Raw genomic sequence first — 23,274 nt, forward strand, 5'->3', positions numbered from 1 at the left:
ATACATGGCTTGCTTACTTGGAAAGTAAGAGAGAGAGAGAGAGAGAGAGAGAGAGAGAGAGAGAGAGAGATATAAGATCCAGGTACAACATGAATAAGACAGAATAGGAAGTGCAGTGAGTGAAAATAGTGTGACATGATTAGAGATTGGGAATGAGTTGGACGCAGTGGATATCATCACAGTGATAAGTGAAGAAAATAGATGATGAGTTGTGGGGAAGGTGTGACAGAGCTTCAATTCTGCTGAGATTGAACATGTCTTCTCAAGTACAGTATAACGCCGTTCATCTCTGTACCCTGTCATCTACTCTAAGAGGTTCAACATTTTGAGGTCAGTCTTTAACTCTTCATCCCACATTTTTCTAGGTCTACCTCTTCCACATGTTTCTTCCACATTTAGCAGTCAGCTCTTTATACAACTGTTCTCATCCATCAGCATCACATGATTGTACTAGTGTAATATTCTTTCCTGCACCCCAGCCTGTTATGCCCAATTTTTCTCTACAGACTTTTGTCCTTTGTTGTACATGCAATTTGACATTATACATCCATTGAAGCATGCATTTTTTTCTCTCTTTACAATAATGTATCAAGATCATTAAGTTTGGTGAACATGTCACTAAGGAAAAAGCTGTCACATTTTGCAGCTATCAGAGAAGTTAGTGTAAAGTTTTGAACAATATTATAATTGTATCACTCAGTTTGAGGAAACAAGAATCAGTTGTCTTTTGACAACCATTGTACTTTAGTAGGGTATAAAACTTCACATAGTAATCATCATTATCAAGGCTCAGTTGACAGAAAATTCAGTCAGACAAAAGATCTAACAAGTTTATTTTTTCACCCTCTTGTCAACTAACTGCACTAACATCATTGAGCCTGCCATTAAATTTTTTGCAACTGAATACTTGAAATTTCAGTTCTAAGAGGAATTACCCCATTAATAGTGTCCTTTTGCAGATGCTGTTAGTTGGAAGAACTTCTATATTAGCAAGTTGAAGTAATGTTTCTTGCTAAATGGTTGTTACCTTATGAGGCCCTACATCACATGAAATACGACAAAGATTTGCCCTTGTCAGCATGCTTAGAATGTTAATCCTTTTGATACCAACCCTCCCAAGACCATCCCTACTTCTGTGATATAAACTTTCTATGTAAAGTGATCTAAATTAAGATCTCCCTTTAAAATTCCGTGTTAATTTATGTTCCAATTAGCAGCTTAGTAACGACCAAGATATTTTACCCAATTCTTTAGTATTTTCAAAATTAATTGAAACAAATGCCGTTTAGTTCAACAGAAATATGGTAACAAAAGGGTTATATATGTAACCAACTGTTCTGAAGAGAATCAATAAACATATAAGATGAACAACCAATGGTGGCAAATTTTCTTCACTAAAGGCATTAGAGTATTTCATTAGAGCAATGAAAATAACTGAAAATATCACTTAAGAAATTTTATAATTGTCTATGCTAATTGAGCTTTCAATAATTAATTAGTGTATTAATTTATCTATAAACTAGCATCCAAATAGTTCCATACGATTGAGTCCCCAGATTTAAGTGTACTGAAACTACACTGATTTTGGTCTCCATTGCTGAAGGGAGGCATTCCATCCCTGATTGTCCTTTTCTGTCCTTTTCATTTTTCCAGGCCATCTTTGTTTTGACTGTATTTACTGTATTTATTGCTAGTGTAAACTTTTGTGTTTATCCCCTGCTTGTACACGTTTTTCCTCTCTTACTGTGTCCACAGTATCTTTTCCTCTTTATCTCTTTTTTTTTTTCCTTCCACTGTATTTGTCTTTCACTGTACCTAATTCTCTTCTCATTTTGCTTTCTCTCCCCCTCTCACATTTTCTCATTCTTCCAACTTCCTTTCTTGAACCCTCCTTCTAATGAGTGAATTCCATCTTAGTGAAGAAGCAGCAAGATGGGATTCACTCAATCCAGTAGAAAACTTTGAGTGAACCCCATCTTACCTCTTCTTCACCTGCATTTTCTCATGCTGAATGTTATTAGTACAGCAGTTCATAAGTTATATTCCCATCTCTTTATTCACCTTGTTCTTTCTCTCCTTTCCTCTCTGTCTTTCTTTCTGATGAAAGTCTCTCTCTCTCTCTCTTCCTCTATTTCAACATTTGCACTAACTTTCTCTCTGATGGGTTTTATTTGTTAGATTGAAAGGCAATACCTGTCTTCTTATTTTCATGTATCTTTTTTAATTTTCCTTCTCCCTCATTGTTCTAAATATTTTTCGTTGTGATGTCCACTGCCTCATTCACCAGACTTAAGCACACCAAAATTATGCTGATTCTGGTCCCCATGGTTAAATAGATAAAGCTATTTTCTGTCTTCAGTTTAACCTTTAGCACACTTGCATTGTCTCTAGAATTGTTTCTACTACCACTTCCCTGTTACTACAGAGGAGAAAACTAATATGGTGACATGATCCACCTGCAGTGTGCTAAAGGTTAAAAGTATTTTTTTCTGAAATAATTGGCAATGATTGATGATCTTATATAAGATTCAGTGAGGAAATTAAAAGTTGTATTACATGTGTATGTGTATTCATGCTTGTACATGTGTGTGAACTGCCATTTCTGATGGTTGTTTGCCACCCAAAATCTTTGTAATCCCAAACTATTTTTTTCTGTAAAAAATTCAAGAGAAGGCATGGCAAATTCAAGCACAGATGTGCACTAACCAAAAGCTAGATAGCAGCAACTGATGCTCTACTGCTGATACTCCCAGCTTGTTGCCAACTGTTTTTGAAGTCCTAGAAAAGTGCCAAAATCTGAAAACACTTTTTAAAATATTCATACTAATAAAATGTTATGCAGCTTTAGAAAATCCTATACCATGTACCAAAATTTCAAAACACCATTTTCTCCACATTTGTTTACCACCCATGCATGGGCATTATTTTCTAGATGAGAAACCCTGCACTATAGTCTCAACAAGCCAACAAAGGTGTGTTGTTACAAGGTTACTTGATCACCTAGAAATGACAATCAACCCTCCTTTAGATGTCTTAGAAAGGACACATTGGATAATGAGGTTTTCAGTTCCCTGCATATGGGATAAAGATAGGATGGTCATAACAGGAAAGTCTTTGATCATAGCCCACTGCTCGATCAGAGCTGACCTGGAACTAAACCACACTAACAACTTCTGTCTTAAGCATATCTACTTTGCATTCTTGAATCAGAAATAAAGAACTTTTATGTAATAACAAGGTTTTTATTTTTAATATAGAATGTTGTGATGGCTTGAGTGGGTGGATTGTTTTGTAGGGTATCTTTTTCTGAATTTCTTGTCATTTGGCTTATATAACATTAATTTTTATATAACATTAATACTAAAGTAGCTTATAAGATTAGCATAAAATAGTCAAACTAATCCTGTTGGCTGGTGTTTCTCTATATTTATCTCTATTCATTTGTGCTGAGATTAATTAATGTAATCTATTAAGAGCAACAAAAAAGTGTGTCATTTACAAATTTAAAATTAGAAAAGGGAAAATTACGAAAAGCAGCTGGTTTAAGTTATTTAGTTATTTTTCCTTTTCATTCACTGCTTTTCTACTTCCTATCAGGTGCATAAATTTGGTGATGGGACAATAGTGATGATGATGGAGACTGAAGGTAATAAGTATAGTAGCAGTGGAGGTATTGTTGATGTTTAGACCTAGGATAAACCTGGCATCAAGAACTTTGATACAAGAGTGGGATGAAAAGTTCATAGGTGGACTCCATCTTTATTAACAGAGCAAAAGTGGTTAGCTGAATTTAGGAGACTAAGAGAGTTTTGAAGATGACCCACCATCTGGATTTCTTGCAACTGCCACCACTGAGGAAGACTTTACTTATGTTTACCACATGGTGTTGGATGACAGGCAATGACTATAAATCAAAGAGCCTATGCTATTAGCATATCCTGTGAGAGGGTTGAGAATATTCTACACAATGAAGTTGGCATGATGAAGGTTTCTGCTTGGTGGGGGTCACATATTCTGACATTGTTTCAGGTAGATCCAGCTGGTTTTCTTGAATGTTTCCTAATCCAGAATAAGTATTGGCTTCATCACTTCGAGACAGAAACAAAAGGACAATCCATGCAATGGAAACACCCCCACTCCTCGCCAGCGCTAAAGAAGGCCAATGTTATTTCATATGCAAGGAAGGTGATTGCTTCAGTTTTTGGGGATGCAAAAATCATTGTGTTTATTAACAATCTTCAAAAGGGCCACAGCATCAATGGAGAGTATTATGCCAACATGCTGAGGCTATCAAGACCAACTGTCTAGGAAAACTGACAAAAGGGGTCTTGTTTCATGAGGACAATGCTGCAGCACACAAGCCTTTTCAATGGCTGCTGTGCATGACTGTGGCTTTGAACTGGTTGATCACTCACCCTGTTACCCTAATTTACCCCCATCTGGCTATCATCTGTTCCCCAACAGGAATAAACACTTGGCTGGGAACCAGTATCGCTGTGATGATGATGTGGTGTCTGCTGTTGAAGTTTTTGACCAACAGCATGAAAACTTCTTTACCAATAGGATCCAACCACTACAACACTGATGGTCACATTCCATGAGAGTATCTTAGTCAACCTATGAATTTTTCAGTTGACCCCTGTAAATGTCATTCCAGTGTATTTAAGACAGCATTATCTAATGTGTACTTCTTAAAGATGGTAAGGTGTGATATGAAAGAGTTTTGGCTGTTATTTCTTGTAGGCTGGCTGATTGTGCAGAAGGCTCAAAGTGTTGTAGATTGTGAGAATGATAGTAGTGGTGAAATTGGTTCTGATAGCACCACTGATGCTATATTTCTGGTAAGACAGCTGCAGGAAAAATACCTAGCCAAAGATAAACCTCTGTACCTGGCTTTCCTTGACATGGAAAAAGCCTTTGACTGGATCCCCAGGGACGCTGTCAGTAAGATGAGGGTTGGCAACAAGTACAGTAAAGAATTCCGGTTAGAGGTAGGGGTCCACCAAGGTTCAGTCCTCAGCCCCCTCCTATTTATCATAGTCCTCCAGGCAATAACAGAGGAATTCAAGACAGGATGCCCCAGCGAGCTCTTCTATGCTGATGACCTTGCACTAATTGCTGAGTCACTATCAGAACTAGAGGAGAAGTTTCAGGTGTGGAAGCAAGGACTAGAATCAAAGGGCTTTAGAGTCAACCTAGCTAAAACCAAAGTCCTAATAAGTAGGAAGGTAGACAAAACACAAACCCCTTCAGGTAGATGGCCCTGCTCGATCTGTAGAAAAGGCGTAGGTAGAAAGTTCAGAGAGCTCTTACCTCTGCTGGCGACAAAAGGACTCTCACTCAGAGTAAAAGTTAGACTGTATGACGCATGTGTATGAACAACCATGCTACATGGCAGTGAAATATGGGCCGTGACTGCTGAGGACATGCATAGGCTCGCAAGGAATGAAGCCAGTATGCTCCGATGGATGTGTAATGCCAGTGAGCATACTCGACAGAGTGTAAGTACTTTGAGAGAAAAGGTGGTCCTAAGAAGCATCAGTTGTGGTGTGCAAAAGAGATGATTGTGCTGGTATGGTCATGTGGCAAGAATGGATAAGGATAGCTGTGTGAAAAAGTACCACACCCTAGCAGTTGAGGGAACTCGTGGAAGAGGTAGACCCAGGAAGACCTGGGACGAGGTGGTGAAGCACGACCTTCGAACATAAGGCAATGACTTGTGACCGAGACCTTTGGAAATATGCAGTGCGTAAGAAGACCCGGCAAGCCAAGTGAGACCATAATCCGAGGCCTCTGCCAGGGGTGTAGCCAGCCCACTTATGCGTACCTTTCCTTCATTGGACACTAAACTCTGCTTGCGAAGACCTGTTGAGGCAAGTGAAATCGAAATCGAACCAAATTCGATGCCTGGCACCCATGCCAACCTCTCCTTCATTGGACACTAAACTCTACTTGCGAAGGCCTGTTGGGGCAAGTGAAATCAAAATTGTGATTGAACCAAATTCGATGACTGGCACCTGTGCCATTGGAGCGCTAATAGCACCATCCGAGTGTGATCATTGCCAGAGCAGCTGTCTGGCTTCCGTGCCAGTGACACGTAAATAGCACCATTTGAGCGTGATCGTTACCAGCATTGCCTTACACATACATACATTCATATATATATATATCAGCCTTGACTGGCTTCCATGCCAGTGGCATGTAAAAAACACTAACCGATCGTGGCCATTGCCAGCCTCCTCTGGTCCCTGTGCTGGTGGCACATAAAAAGCACCCACTACACTCACGGAATGGTTGGCGTTAGAAGGGCATCCAGCTGTAGAAACACTGCCAGATCAGACTGGAGCCTGGTGCAGACCTCGGTTGAACCGTCCAACCCATGCCAGCATGGAAAACGGACGTTAAACGACAATGATGATGTTGATATATATTAGGCTTAAACACCATGTGTAGTGATAGAACCAAGCTGACATTTGAAGATCTTATGATCCTGTGTTCTAACATATGTTAAGACTCAGTTTTTCAAATAACTTTGTTGCTCAAATCTGCAAGAATGGTGCAGTACTGAAGGTTCCTTCATTTGTCAGATTGTGATGAATTAGATTTTTATAGCCAGGTTAATCTAAAGTTGTTATTGGTAGGTACAGCAGATAAGTTGACACCATTGAATAGAATGATTGCTATGACTGAAGAAATCTCTTATTTTGTAACACAGTACCAACTGTCTACAATTAACCATAAGATAAAAGTGTGACAGTGAATGTATACAATGTGCCTACATATTGAATATCTACCAAACTTGGAATGTCAAACTGTATGTTTGAATTGATAGACACTTTCTGTCAGGGAACTATGCACAATAGTATCATTATCATTTTTTGATAAGGAAATGTTTCATCTTTTTTTTTTTAATAATTTTTGTTTTACTTTTGGAGATATTAAATCTATGAGTGTTCCAGTAATTACATCATGACAAGATGTTGACACAAGAAATATCAGTGAATTATCATTTGTGTCATTTCCTGAAAATTTATAAGGTTTCATGCACTTTTGTGCCTAAAATTTGTGTAATATTGGCAAAGATCTTCAGAGAGTGATCTCTGATCTGTGTTCATGGCAGGTTGAGAAGGGTCTTGGCTGGTGGTTGAGAACTTCTAGTTTTAAGACTGGCAACTTAGGCCCAATATTGAACAACTTCTCTTTCTCCTGGTAGTGGTTCTGCATTTGTGTCTGCTGCTGTTGTTTGGATGTTCTACACTTTCATTAATTTGTTGGCAGGATCTTTAGCTTCAGCTGTGGAATTTTTCCAGTTACAGCCAAATTGTTTAGATGTTTCGTGGAAAATACATGGAGAATATTTCATAGAAATTTCTATCAAATGTGCTGCAACCCCCGAGAAAATCAGAATAGATTGTTTTCTTTTTTCCTTCAAAATCTTTTGTCCCAGAGTTACTAGCAATATTGCAGCACATTTTCAGCAACTTTTAAAAACTTTTTGTGTCTTTAGCTGTGATGCTTCTAATATTGTATCATGTCTGGGCTCAAATGAAATAATACTGCAGGGCACTGATATAGGATTATAACTGTTTGACTACAAATATAAATTCCTAGTTTTCTCTTGTATAGGCAACATTTGTTATCTTATCATGTGGCTAATTCAGGATTTGATTCAAATGTGAAAAGTTGTGAGGAAACAGTATGAAGTTTAAATTAGCAAATACATATTCTATTTCTAACAGGAAAGAGAAAGTTTGTAGTTAATACATTCATCCTTTAGCATTCAGATTACTCTGTGAAATATGCTTATTTAATACATTATCTCATATCTTTGAGATTTCGACATTGTAGGGCAGGTGTGAAAAGTTCACTCAGGCTAGTTTGAACAGGTAGAATATCTTGGCTGGATATGGCCAGTTGAAATGCTAAAGGGTTGAAATTGCATTTAGAGACAATCCAATAATTGTTTTCAGTTTCAGAAGAATGACTGCCTTTTTATATCGGAAGACAGGATGTGTGTATATATGTGTATTCAGTTTGAGCACTTGCTGCTTCTATGTGTATATCCTATAAAGGAAGACACCTGACAAGCATTGTACTGATCCAAAGGAAGATAGTGTTATATCATTTTTGCTGACAATGTTATAATAATTTCTTAATTGGCATGAACAAATTTTTAGAAAGAAATATTCTTGTGCTTTATTGGTATTTATTTTACCAGCCCTGCAATGTAAAAATATATGTAATCCATATACTAACTCATTTTTCTGACTGATTTTTCAGTCAACTGAGAAGAAATCCTCAGCGCCTAATTCAGGAACTACAACTCCTACTCCAAGAAAGGTACAGTTGACATTAATTGCTTTGTTTTTTTTTAATGCCACTTTCATCTAAACTGAACTGTTGGTCACATGTATCAGAGTACAGGGAATCAAAAAGTTAAATTTTTCACTGTAGGTTTATTCTTATATGGCTAAATGATGCTACATAAACACAGATGTGATTGCATCACATCCATCATATCTCATGAATACCACTCTAAATTGCATCGCATTATGGAAAATAGTGCTATGCCAGGGCACACTGTATTGTACAACACCACACCCCATCATACCAAACAGTACCTCACTGTACTAACTAGGATCCTATGACACTACAGTACACACCCTTATACAGCATTACACAATACTAGTAAGTGAAGGAATTTATATGTGGTTGCTCTACTTGCTAGAAAAGTAGCCAATCCCTCCTTCAGATGACGCCCTAACACTCATAAAGCAACATTTCACATTATCCTTTTTTATCTTATACAACCAGCATAATATATCTTGCCACATTAATACCATGTAACACATCTACATCATTGTTTTACATTTGCTTTTCCAAGCTCGCTTGGGTTATAAGAGTTTTATGAGCCATATTACAACTGGATGCTCTTCCTGTTGCTAACCCTAGTTATTTCTTATGTCATGGATACATACATGACTGAGCTGGAATACACAACACCACATTTTATCAAATAGTATTGCATTGCACCAGATTGTACCATACAGCATCACTGACTCTTCTTATTTGAGCACTGTTTTCTTATTTTCTTCTTTGGCTCTCTTCCTTCTGTGAAGTAAATTTTAAGATACTTACCTACTATCTAGTATTTTGAATTATATATTTAGAAATTATGATCCTTATAGCTGTTGCAACATTTGGATGAAATACCAATTCTGCTAAACCCTCTGATCTTGATAAACTAAAGGTACATCTGCTATTAGTCTCATGATAAGATCTCTATAGTGAAGATCCCCTTCTACCTATGCCATGAAGACAGCTCGATCTAGTCACTTCAAACTGATGTTTTAAACTTTCTTCTTTTTTTCTGCCTACATAAAAGTGGCAACTTTTATGCTCAGCTGTCTTTGGATATCATTCATTGGTAACTAAACCCCATTGCTTCTCAGCCATAGTGAAGTTAATTACCTAAGAGGTTGCTTACTGCGAGCAAACTCAGCAGTATGCAAAAGGCATCTTCCCTAGTCCCATACGAGTGTAGCACTCAGAAGAAGCAACAAAGGCAACCTGTTTGGAAATATAGTAACATTGAAAAAGAAAGTTTAAGTGAAAATTCAGTTCTCTTAGATACTGTCTCTAGTACTGATCGCATGCTGAAATGTACTCAATGCATATTGTGAACTGATTGGTAACTGAAGGGCATTCAGCTGTAAAAATGGTACCAAACATCAATGAAAACCACCAAATGCATCAGTGGGACTGAGACTTCTTTCGTTAGTGGTGCACATGTTGGCAAGTTCACTAGGTGTGTTCCTAGCAACTCTTTTCCTTTCAAGCACAGGACTTTAGGGCTACCACCATTGATGTTGGCCTAATGGAGAGTAGATCAGAAAATGTTAGAGAGATGACTCAATATACCTTATGTACATGAGGTGAGATATTTAGATCCTTGGTTAGACTCCCCGGAGTAGGTATACTGTTAGGAGAAAAGGAATAGATACTGTAATTTAGGTTGTCAGGGTGTGTGACAGAATAATTAAACTTATGATGTTCATAAACGAATGATCACAGCTATGATCTCCACTCCATGTTCTACAGTCAGAACTGATAGATGAACAGAAAGACTGTCCTTACCCGAAATTGGTTACCTTTCCCACCTTTACTGTAGGGTATTATTAAATGCTTTCTTGTTTTGTAATGATTTGCATCGTCATTCTCATCTACATCATTTTCTTTAATGTTATTTTAATTTTTGTAATATTTGATAGCTTTTTCCTTCTGTCAAGTCACATATGAGGTTTGATAGATAGGTCAGTGATCCAGTACCTTTCATGAATTATTTGTAATATATAGTTGAAGTTAAGTGGTTCCTAATTTTAATAAGATACTTTATTCTTAAATGTTTTATTTTACTTCCCCTTTTCATTATCATCATTGTCATTTTTCATACTGGTATGAGTTAAGTTTACGACAGAGTACATTTTCCCATTTTCTATTATAGTATAATTTGATCTGTGAAGCTAAATATCCTTGAGTCTGTCTTTTCCAAATCTTCCTTGGTTTGCATCCATTCATCAACTCAGCAGTTTTCCTCTGTGTTCATATGTTATATCAACCATTCCCTTCATTACCCATTCATCAACTTTCCCATTTCACTTCAGCCCAAATCTACCAAAGATAAAGGGCCACGTGAGTCTCCTAATCGTGAAGGTACTCCAACTCCATCAGCTCCTGAAGACCAAATGACACGCTCAACTCAAGATATTACTGAAGAGGAATATAAGATTAAACTTGCTGAGAAACGGCGCCAGGCAAGAGAAAAAGCTGAAAGAGAAGCAGAGTTAGAGCGGCAAAGACAAGAAGAACTCAGGTGTGTTATGAATTTGCCTTTCTCCATAATTGTGTAATTAAGTCAGTTGTATCCCATAGTCATTTAGATTATTAGAGACTTAATGAGGAAGATCCAGAAATGATATTCAAGAAGTTTCTCATTACTGTCTCATTTCTATGGTACCTTTTTACAGTGAGAAGTATTTGACCATTGAAAGGTATTTACCAAGCATACAGCATGACACTAATGATGGCATGCACACAAATTATTTCAGCTGGTAAATTGTTACATGGCTTAAGATCTGTGACCCTCAAACTTTTAATCAATCTTCACTACATTTCTTTGCTTTTAGTTGGAAACTGTTGTCTTCATGTACCTATTTTATAGCTGTGCTGTACTGGATCATCTAGCTTAAAGTATAGTTTTAATTCAATTATTGTATTTCTCTATAAACAAGAATGGCAATGATGGTCACCAAAATGTACAATAAAGATGTATATTTCCCAAAGACAATCCAATGCTAGAGACAGATTACAAACCATAAACACCTAGAGGTAGTAAACTTGCACCCTATCATTTGTAGATATGCCTATATATGTATACTCTATAGTGAATATCAACTTTTGTTATTGTTATTGATTTCTTAACTTTCTCTTATGTAGAAATTTATCCCTGATATAGTACCAAGTATTTCACCTGCAGTTGCCTCATTAGGAAGATTGCTGGAACAAAGCCAAACTGCATCTCATCTAGGTCTATTCTGGCATGGTTCAGTTGTGTTATAACTCCATGACCTTCAAAATCTGATCCAGTAGTTTGATTCCACTATAATTTCCTCTCTTTCAGGCATCATCCTCTTTTCCTTTGTAACAGTTTGCAATGATACTGCTATGTCAGTCATTGAGTATAACACCTTCTTGGTTAAGTTGGTTGACATTCTGGGTGGTAAGCAAGTCTCCTGCCTCACCAGATATTTTGAGTACATTCACAGCTATCCCTGGTACAACACCACCTTTCTTTCATTTCATGTCCTTAATTACTTTACCTCTCATGCTGCAGTCAACTCTAATTGCTGATCCATATATATACACACATACATTTCTGCATGTGTTTATAATTATGTATGTGTATGTATATGTGTGTATTAATTGCTGGTAGGGACACTCTATTTCATTTTGCAACCATAATATACTACCATGGTATATCAATGGTTTATAAGTCAATACTATGTCCTACTTCTGTGTTAGCAGTGCGATACAATCAGTTTAAAGTTTATCTCCTGATTTTTCTATAGAATTTGGAGATAGGCTTAAAAGCATGTATGTATATTTATTTACATATGCACACACAAATGTATGTGTATATATCCCTGACAATCATCTAAACAGTTTCCATCTACCAGATTTCATTTAAAAGGCCGTGCCAGAAGTGTCATGCAGTAGGGCTGAAACTGAAACTACTTAACCATTCAGCTAATTTTAGAGAAATTTTTCTTTGGCATTTTGAAATAACAATAGGAATATGTATGAGTATAATTTGTATGGAATAAAGGTTTCACAATTATTATTTTGTTCTAGGCGTCAAGAAGAGGAGAGAATTCGTTTAGAGGAGGAGGAGCAGCGTCGTTTGGAAGAAGAATCCATACGTCTTGCAGCCGAAGGTAGGTTGGCTGAGGAAGAAAGGCTTCGTAAGGCCATCGAAGCTGAAGAGCAACGCAAGAAAGAAGAAGCTGATCGACTGGAATTAGAAAGAAAGCAGGTAAATATTGATTTTGTTTGCATTCTTTTGGATTAATATTTTGTAGTAGTTAAAGCAAATCCTACCTGTGTTGTAGGCTTGCCTAAATAATTAAGAAATCTGCTTCACAGTCATGCCACTACATGACATCTTAAGCAAAGTGAGATGAAATAAATATCAGAGACACTTTGCCCAATGCAGAAACTGCTGAAACTGCAAGAGCTACTTAAAGGTTTTGCAAGCTCTTCTAAGTCCATTGCAATGCTGGAAACCCTTCCATATCATCAGATATCTCAGGGTCACAAGAATTTTACCCCTTAGCTTGTATGCTTTGCATGAGTGGGACAGCAAGGATTGAACCAGTCTTCACCTGCGAAAAGATTCCACTTGTGGTCTTATCAACCATAGCTATCTTGAGCTGGATTCAGCTGCTATGCCTATCCCTTATATGGCTTTCTTCAGTTGTTTGTATTTCAGACCTATCTTCTACAGGAAATAGCATGCTGATCTTGCTGAAAAATCACAGCAGCTGATTTCCATGGGGAATGAGGCTGCATGCCATCCCTTGATAGAGAGTTTGCCAGCTAAGACCTGATATCTGGTTTCTTATACCTGGTAAGAAATATCGAGTCTGTCCTCTGAGAGTTTTATGAATTTGATAATGATTATTGTTTCCATACTCCTGGAGAGCAGAAGCATGTCTGGTTGGGGTGATGTTACTACTATCTCCTCCGGGAAGACAAGTCTGCCCTTCAGGTCCACTTGCATCTCCCAGTCTGAGGCTGAATGCAAAATAGAAAATGGGTCCCCTGCCATTGCTTTTGCTTTGGGAGCCTTGTCACCTTCCTTTAGGAATTTGATACTCTTTGGTGATACTTTTTACTCACTTTTTTTAATGTTTTACTTTTTACTCCCAAAATATGTGTCAACCTATATGATGTAAATAAAGTTGGGTAAGCCAAAACTGTTGAAACCCATCAGAAAATAGCAACCATGATTCGAGATCACTGATTTGGTTATCACCTCAACATATGACTTAATTTATGGACTATGATCATAGGCCCAACAACTACCCCCCCCCCCCCCCCCCTCTCTCTCTCATCATCATCATCATCATCGTTTTACGTCCACTTTCCATGCTGTCATGTCTCCATTCAAGCATCTCAACAATCTCACCAGAGCTACCTTTCAATGTGCCAACATTAAATGTGCCAACTCTGAGTGTGTGGAAGGTGTGGACTGGTGAGACCCTGGGATGAGGAACAACAGCATCATGTATTTGGCCTTGTCAAGTGTTGTGTTATGTTGATTTAGTTTAGGAATTACATGTATTACAAAGTTACAAGGGCACATGTTTCTGTGACTGAGTTACTTTTTAATTTAATGAGTCAGATGTTCAGTTGTTGAAATAACTGAATGGTCATTTCAGAATCAACAGAGGATCCATAAAGCAGCTACTCTCTCTCTCTCTTTGTTATTTCTACTATGGGATTTAAGAACTGTTCACCTTATTGCTGTGATTGGTGACAGGAACTGCTCTGTTCTAGTTTTGCATCTTTTGGGCTTAACTGTCTTTGAAGTATCAGGGAAACAGAAGAGTATAACACATTCTTGTACATGCATACATCCAAAGTTATAGGGAAACAACAAGGTATGTTTCAATAGTAAATGACCTGGTGATGACTATCTCCTTTCCGGCTCTGGTAGATCAATAGTATTTCTATGAGAAATATTTCTTGACAATTATTTTTAAACCCTGCTGATTGCCCACATACATTAATGATATAAGATGGGGATATACTTATATGTCTATCACCTGACCATACACTCACAAACAAAATACATAAATCCATATGTTCATACATATACACATTTAATATTGCAAGCTAGAAATATATGATTTAAAAACATCTTCTTTATTGCAGCTAAATTGTTGTCATAAAAATGTATTCGAGATCACTGATTTGGTTATCACCTCAACATATGACTTAATTCATGGACTATGATCATAGGCCCAACAACTACCCCCCCCCCCCTCTCTCACTCTCACTCTCTCTCTCTCTCTCTCTCTCTCTCTCTCACTCTCTCTCTCTCTCTCTCACTCTCACTCTCTCTCTCTCTCTCTCTCTCTCACTCTCTCTCTCTCTCTCTCACTCTCTCTCTCTCTCTCTCTCATCATCATCATCATCATCGTTTTACGTCCACTTTCCATGCTGTCATGTCTCCATTCAAGCATCTCAACAATCTCACCAGAGCTACCTTTCAATGTGCCAACATTAAATGTGCCAACTCTGAGTGTGTGGAAGGTGTGGGCTGGTGAGACCCTGGGATGAGGAACAACAGCATCATGTATTTGGAAAGAAAGCTCTCATTTGGCAGATCTTGTAAACATTCAATAGCCTTTAACCTGTATACACTACACCATAATTTTATTTGTTACATAATCACTACATTCAAGAGGAGACAGACACTAGGGATGGGGGGGGAGCGTTCTGTATAGTAAGCCATTAGAGGTGCTCAGGAGAAAGACATCTGGTAGAGGTCAGAAGGTAAAGACTTATGGTATTGATGGTGGGGTGGGATTGGAAGGCACATCGCGGACAGCAAAGCACTGTGGCTGCCCTATTCCCTAGCAGAAGCCAATGTGGCATAGCCACAGACAAATGGAGCTACTAATCAACAGTCGACATGGGAAAAGCAACTGGTTAATAAAACTGAGAGAGAGAGAGTCCAGAATTAGCGCTGGTGAAAAACAAAACATGAAGAGATGGAATTTTCAAGATTTAGAGCATGAGTAAACAGAATTGAACAATTGGATTTCTTAACTCTGCCATGACATACCGCTAAATGAATAACAATAATTATTATTATAAAGAGCGCTATAGAGTGAAACAGAATTGAACATTGCATTCTTAACTTTAACTGTAGCTATAACTATAACCTACAATATGTAGTTAGCCAAACTGTGACAAAAATAGGTAAATAAATAAATATATAAATACTCACTAAGATGTTCTAAATTATCCTCAAATGATAAGGGAAACTCCCATCACTAACAGTGAATTAAAAATGGTTTTACTGAAGAGAATAAGCACTACTCCAGTAGATTAACTCTTAAATTCATAAGAGCCATAAATAAACAAGATTCAGCTGATGTCAAACACACCTGACCAATTGTCTCTACATCTCTTCAATTCCTATCTCTGGTTTGTGCCTACTAAAAGTTATATATATATATATATTATTTTGTAGAAAGAAGAAGCTGAGAAAAAAGCCAAGGAAGAGGCTGATCGCCTTGAAAAGGAGCGTGTAGAAAGAGCCAAGAAAGAAGAAGAAGAAAGGCTAGCCAGAAAGAAGGTATGTCCTCTTGTTATTTTTATTTTCCAAAGACTTGTTGTTTCATATCTGCATTTTGAGTTGTCATCTGGTTCTGACTTAATCTCTCCAGACTGTCAATCTGGTGTTAATTTACAATATTATCATTATGTTTCTAGGAACTATTCCAAACTCATTTCAGGTTTTTGTTTTGTAGAGAATAGTAATGGTTTTAATTCTCGTTCAAGTCCAGTTACTTAACTTCTGCCACAAATACCAATGAGAAGATCATCTCTTTCCCCTCACCATTATCCCTCTGGACTTGTATCTATATAAGAAATTAATTTTATTAATCCAACAGATCTGACCTTGCTCTTCATCTTTCATGGCCTATTCTTTTGATTAGTTTAATCAGAAAAGAAACAGTAGCTCCCATGACTTCATTGTCAGGGAAAAGGGAAGAGTAACTCATGAGTTATCCTAAAACTGGACACTATTTGCTTCTAACAGACATATTCAAAAGTCTCTTGAGGGCCGGGTGGTCATATTAAACTAGGCAATTGATTAACTCAAAATAAGTATCAGTGGGTATCTGTTGTAAACATTCAACCACTGGTTTGAGGATTCATGGCTGTTTTCGTGAACATCAAGTCACTGATGACTTTCTCTTGTGTAGTGTCACTGTTTGTCACAGGGTACAGATGTAATAAGTTTTCCTGCAGAGGTTCATCACCAGAGGAGGTAGAAATAGCCTTGTGGGTAGCTACCCCAGTTTGTGACTGGCACTAAAGCAAGTACAAGATTTTGAGAGATCCACCTACTGTCACTAACTTCCAGTGAGCTTTTTTCAAAAACTGACGTAATATTTAACTGCAATTTACAAAATAGGGTTTCTTCTTTTCATTTCCTTCTATAAACATAAGCAATAATATTAAATGGCAATAAATACATGGACAATGCTGTCTTTGCTACACAAACGTATGTGAATCTTCCCCAACCACCTCTTGCTAAAAGGTAAACCATGCATTCTTCTCTGGAACCTCTAATTCTAACCCATTTTTACTCTTGAAGCTATATTCTGTGTATTATCATTTCTCCAAAAGGTGGCACCTGTACCTATGTAGAATTTACTCTTCCCATTATTTTAGTCTCTTCTCTGAATTTTAGCAAAAGGTGATTTCGGTTACACTGGTTCTCTTCATTAGTCCTCTGCTGTATCTACAAACTCCAAAATACTCCAACAATATGACTATCTCATATCCTGCATTGAAAATATCTATCTTATTGATTCTCTCTCTGAAGTTATCATCCTTGCTGACTTCAATATGCACACCTCCCACACCAACATCGTGGATGTAAACGTTGAATCATTTCCCATTTTTAATTACCCACACCAGTTTGTATCCATAGCTACTCATATCCCTGACATATACATTTGCTCTCAAAGTATCATTGATCTCTTTCATCTCCCAAACCTGCCCATCACTATCTCTGCACCCATCTGATCACTGCTGAATTAAAACATCACACTACATGTCTTCCTATTGCATTCCTCTCTCTAGTTTCTTTAGTATTTCAAGTCAACAAACTGGCCAGAGTCCTGTCAGCATCATTCCGACAGTTAAGCTGTTTTAGATCTAGATATACCTGTACATGCAACAGAAGCTGGGAAACAGTGTTTGGCAGCCACCATGGCTCTGTGCCATTGGTGTTGCTGGCATCCGCTTGGCCAGATCTGGAGATCCTTCATGCATATCCATGGTCATGATGATAAACAGTTAGCCTTTTGCATTAGTTATAGCATAACTATTGGACTGTGACCAATGCCGACAAGTAAAGCCTCTGAACTCAAAAACCTCAAGTAGTTTACCAATAGCTGTGCTGCATCCATATGAGCAATGACATTACCTATAACACCTGGAGGTTTTTACCTGCACCACAATGCCTGTAAGGCTATCATCAAAAGAGCAAATGATGCCTTCATGTATCACATGGTTTGAAACTTTTGCTTCCCAAATTGCAGCAAAGCTTACTGGTTCCTTGCCAAGAAGGATTTTACCACTTTCTATAATCTTCCTGTGATTCATTTCTTAGTGAAGATGACTGCCAACCATGTTTTCACACTCTCCTCTTTTACACCTATAGTCTCATCACTAATAGACATAGCTACTGCATGGAAACCACTTCCAGTTGTTCTAACTCTGCAAGGTTACTGGTCCCTATATAAACCCTTTCATCACCCTCTAACAGTTCACATCAAAGCTAGCTTCTCACTGTCAAACTCTTATTCTATCTGCTGGATCTATCCCACTGTAAAAAAAACATGTTATAGTATCTCACATTACTTTCAACTGAGAAGGAACCCTTTTGACTCTGTTGACTACCAACTTATTGCACTCACTTCCAACAATTCAGTTGATATTGGGAAAAGTTGTTAACAATCACATCTTCAATTACCTTGGATCTCTCTTTCTCCTTCTTTAGTAATCATCAATGTAGCTTTTGGAAAGCCAGATCTATCTTGTGTGCAAAAACAATATTATTGTACTTGACATCAGCAAAGTCTTTCACTCTGACTATTTGTTAGTCCTCTATGAAACACATGTAAATTACAGCTCAGATCAAACTATCGCTGGCATACATGGTGCTGCTTCTACAAACACAAACATCCCAGATTGCTTCCAAAGAAGATCATTTGACTGACTAACAAAGACTCCTTGATCAATAAATATACTACAATCATTAGCATGCAGGCATACAATATCCTCTGTTTCTTTCTTTCACTTCTATTACAAGCTCAAAGCTAGTTAGCTTCACACTCTTTACTCAGGCCCTTCGTGCCATATCTCTTTCCTTTCAACATGCTACAGTGTCTCACCTCCTGGATCCTGCACTAAGTACTCTTGCAGTCTTTCCTTCTCAAAACTGCCACTCTTGACAAAATCCTAACCCCTTCCATATTTTTCTGGCAGACATTGACCTTCACATATTCAAACTGAACATCATCTGCTTCAATTGTACAAATTTTTGACTTGGTAGAGCTTGCAAAGGTCATGAATAGTGCAATCCTTTTTCTGTTTTTTTAAACAATTTCTCAATTTTCTCCTTTTTCTAACAATCTCCCCTCTCTTTGCCTCCTGTATTGTGCATACATATTTTCCTATGAGTACTAAATAGATATTCCTTTCTTGTCTAACCATGTAAAACTGTGGAATCCAAAGAAATTAATAATGTTCTGTCAGCAAATATCTGAAACAATGGAATGAACTGAAGAAGAACAGTGTGATGTTTTGCGCAATGCTTAAGTTGTTGACTGTGCAGTTTTGTCACTTCAGGAATTATGTTTATCTCTCTTTTTCTTTAAAAGTCTGATATTAGAAAATCCATTTAATAAAGATAAAAACAACTGAAGGAAATCAGTTCTTGAAAATTAAATAATTTATGGAAATAATTAGATTTATTGTATGTTTATTCATGTATGTGTCTTTTGTTCTTTCTCATCAGCGCCTTGAGATGATAATGAAACGGGTGAAAACTGAACCAAATGTAGTTGATACAGTAAAAGTGAGTTTTCTGCTTTATCTATCTCTCTTACACTCATCGACCTCAAAAAATTTGTACCTGTGTTGAGAATACTAGTCTACGTATTTTTATGGTATATTGGATATGAAGAATAATACATTTCAATTTCTATTACATCTCTTATTAGAACAGGAAAAGTATAATGATGTGTGGAGTTGAAAGTTTCTATCTTGATATTGCATAGTGTATCTCGTATGCCACATGATTACTATCTGTTGCAATTATTTGACAATGCTAAAAATTAGAAAATGAAATGACACAGTAGTAGTCATTAAACTAACTCATGGAAAATGTTACAAGGTTGAGTGGCTTTTAATTCCAAGAATCTCTTTGATGGAGAATAAGTAAATATTATAGTAACTTCAAGTAAGATGCATGAACATCACAAACTTACATTTTCATCTTGATGAATTATATAGTTTTATTCCTATGTTGTTTTCCTTTAAAGTTTAGCCTTGTCATACTGCTTAATTCAGCAATAATATAATTCTTTGGATCATTGGCTTCATCTTTATAAACAAAACATTTTTATAAACACCTTTATAAATGAAACATTTTTAGTATTTACATTTACACTGCATTTCAATCAGTTTGATCTCCACTTGTCATCAGATGTCTTATTCTTATATGGGCTGCAGCCCTGTTGGGGCATCACTCTGAAGGGTTTAGTTAATCAAATCAACATTTGCTATGTCTTCTATTATCCTTTTTCCGGAAGCATTATGTCAAGGGGACATAACAAACCAGCTCTGATTGTCAAGTGACATGAGAGAAACACACAGATACATACACACATACAATGAGCTGAACCCAAAACTGTGGTTGCCAAGTGAACTTTTTACCCCCACCCCCATAGCCATGTACATAGCGTCAGAATAAATTTAAAACAGGAACCTTTATTTCTAAAATAAAAATAGTAGTACTCTTCAAATGCACTGGGCTCCAGACACGTGTACATGATTATAGAATATAGATTGCGAGCTAAGAGGAACAGACTAGGAGAATTGATTGTGCAGCAGTTGTTTAATGAAATTGGTGATATCAAAAGAGACTAGATTGATCAGTGGAAAGTGTGGGGCATTGTGTTAAGATAGTAAAAGTCATCAGCTGCTATAAGTTAATGTATAAAGCAAGAAGAGTGAAGCACAGAGTAATAAAATAGAAATGTTCTAAGAAATTTAAATTGAAAAAAATATTAAATTCAGCATGATAAAGAGCTAGATATATTGATTGCTAAATAGATGCTTTTTAATGATAGAGTTGTTGAAATGTATCCTTAACCCCAAAAAAGTTTCAGACAAAAAAAAAAAAAAAAATCAGAAATAACAAAAGAAAGATCAAATGATGATCTTAACAGAAGACAGTCAATATGAATAGTGATTTACTGTACTAATACACTTCCCGCCCACGTGGAAAAACTGTCAAAATGGTTATATTGTGAGTTCCATATTAGCCTTTTAATCAGCAGAATTAATATAGTAGCTTATGTGCAGGTGATTATACATTTTTCCAACAACACTTGATAGTGTTTCTAAGAAATAAATTTTTTACTTCTTTTTAAATTAAATTTTTTTTTTTTTTTACAAGGTTGAATCCTCAACAAAATCTGCTCAGAGTTCCCCAAGCCGAAGTAGCAACTCATCAACTGAACTTTCACCTGATGAGCGCCAAGAGGAAGCTTCTACAACTCTTGTTGCAAACGACATGAAGAAGGCTTCATCACAAGAGGACATGCAAAATATTGAAGAAGAACGGACAGCTGCAAAATTCAAGTCTCCACTTTTGAAACAGTTGATGGACAAACGGTCAGATGATTCCAGTGGGGATACAAGTGCAAAATTCAAGTCTCCAATTCTGCAGAATATCCTCGGTAAAAGCAAGACAAACCTAGGCAATAGGTTATTAAAGACAAATTCATCAGAGAAGCTGGCTTCCAGCCAAGAGAGCTTGGATCAACCATTTGCTGAAGACAGCACATCTTTGAAGGACATTAGCAGACAGAAGAATGATGTTGATACCAATGCAGAAGTCAACCCAGCCGAAAACAGCCTCGTGGACAAAGATAAATCTCAGAATAGATTATCTGTTTCTTTTGATCAGTCTGTTGGTATGGATGACTCAGGTTTCGCTGATTCTAATGGCAGTACAAAGACACCACAGATAGTAGACGTGAATGGAACTGGTAGATCTGTGGAACTGAGCAGTGAGTCTGCCATTGGTAGTTTAGTTGACAATAACTTGGATAATAAAGACAAAGTGGAGTTAACTACAATATCTGGCGAAAGTTCTTGGTAAGTAATGCTTAAATGAAGCATTTTTGGTTTTGTCATTGTTATCCACAATGCCTTTGATGTGTGCTTATCTCAGCATATGTGTAAAACATATGCACATGTGCACACACACACACACACACACACTTAACATAATACATTATGCTGATGTGACAAGAGCATGTGCAGTTGAAGAATGGGGAGTTAAATCCTGTGATCTTGTAAAACACTACTAAATGAGTCAGTGAGCATGTATAAATATGTGTGTAGAATATAAAAGATATTAATTTTTTTACACAAACCCAACTTTAGTTATTTTATTTGAAAATATCAAATTAATCAAACTCTGTCAGAAGAAATTTATTTTTCCATTTTGTTTTGTTTTCTTGCTTTTATAGCTTCCATATTTAATTAGACAAAATTGACATAATTATATATCCACTACAACAACAACAACAACAACAATAATGATAATTTCATATTTTTTATTACTAAGTAAGGTTGTTTTTTTGGTATGAAATAACAGAGAATGAGAGCCATATTAAATATTTTATGTTTGTTATTTGAGTTTGCTTCCCTCCTTTCCCCTCTTCGAGATGCAGGATAGATTTTTTTGGTTGACCCCCCCCCCCCCCCCCCCACACCTCAATATGTATCTGTAATGTAAAGGATTGTTTCATTATATCATACTCCATTACAAAAATTTTGGCTCTACATTATCAATTTTTATCATTATCACCATTGTTTTGAGAATGGGTAGTGGAGTAACTAAAAGGTGAGGTAGTTAGATAAATGATGAGGAGATTATTAGTCTTCTCTCTCTAAATTGTAAGTTCAAATCCTGCCAGAATCAACAACATCCATCTTTGATAAAACAAAATAACAGAAGTGTACTAGTTTAACTTGTGAGCTTGTGTGACTGTAACTACAACTGTGATAAAGACTGTAGTGGAGTGGGAGGTTCTCAACAAGCCTAGTCTCGAATGCTATTTCAGTGCCTATCATGAATATCATTCTTCATCATCATCAGAATTTTTATTGAGGATGGCAGAATCAATAGAGGGCTTATATCTAGTGGTATTTATTATTAGAAGGATAGACTTAATTAGCAGTTACTGCAAAAATTTGTAACCTTGCACAGATGTAAAGAATTGTTAATGAAATCTGCTAATCAGCTTGATTTTCTAACCAAGTTTTTTTTTTATTATATTTATAAATATTTTGAAAGAAAAAATGTCTTGAGTGTGGCATGTTTCTCCCATGTGTGTCCTTTTTATTGCTACCATAATGACTTTTGCCCCTTGGAGCTGGCTGGTCTTGCCCCTCCACCACTCAGGCACCCCATTCTTATCTTTCCTGCAGGCAGGTGATCTGCAACAGTTTAAACAACATCAGTCTCACTCATCTAGAACCTGCAAATGTGTTTGGCTCTTCCTACAGGTTGTGTATTTGTGCACGTATATATGTAATTGTGTTTCTGTGTGTATATATATATATGTATATATGATATATACAGAGTTTGCCAAAGAAATGTAT

At 36.9% G+C, this 23,274-nt stretch overlaps 1 protein-coding gene across 50 annotated transcripts in view; it reads left to right on the forward strand.

Moving 5' to 3' along the window:
• LOC106874170 (uncharacterized) overlaps positions 1-23,274 on the forward strand; it is a 312,709-nt gene that overhangs the window by 229,717 nt on the left and 59,718 nt on the right. For all 50 annotated transcript variants that reach the window (XM_014921803.3, XM_014921805.3, XM_052975460.2 and 47 more), the window contains 6 exons: positions 8,281-8,340; positions 10,665-10,873; positions 12,412-12,592; positions 15,824-15,928; positions 19,391-19,450; positions 21,056-21,759. In XM_014921803.3, the coding sequence (XP_014777289.1) occupies positions 8,281-8,340; positions 10,665-10,873; positions 12,412-12,592; positions 15,824-15,928; positions 19,391-19,450; positions 21,056-21,759 (1,319 nt within the window). The remainder of the gene's footprint in view (positions 1-8,280; positions 8,341-10,664; positions 10,874-12,411; positions 12,593-15,823; positions 15,929-19,390; positions 19,451-21,055; positions 21,760-23,274) is intronic.

The sequence above is a fragment of the Octopus bimaculoides genome, chromosome 21 (genome assembly GCF_046866305.1).
Source record: "Octopus bimaculoides isolate indiv1 chromosome 21, ASM4686630v1, whole genome shotgun sequence".
NCBI classification, from domain to species: domain Eukaryota; kingdom Metazoa; phylum Mollusca; class Cephalopoda; order Octopoda; family Octopodidae; genus Octopus; species Octopus bimaculoides.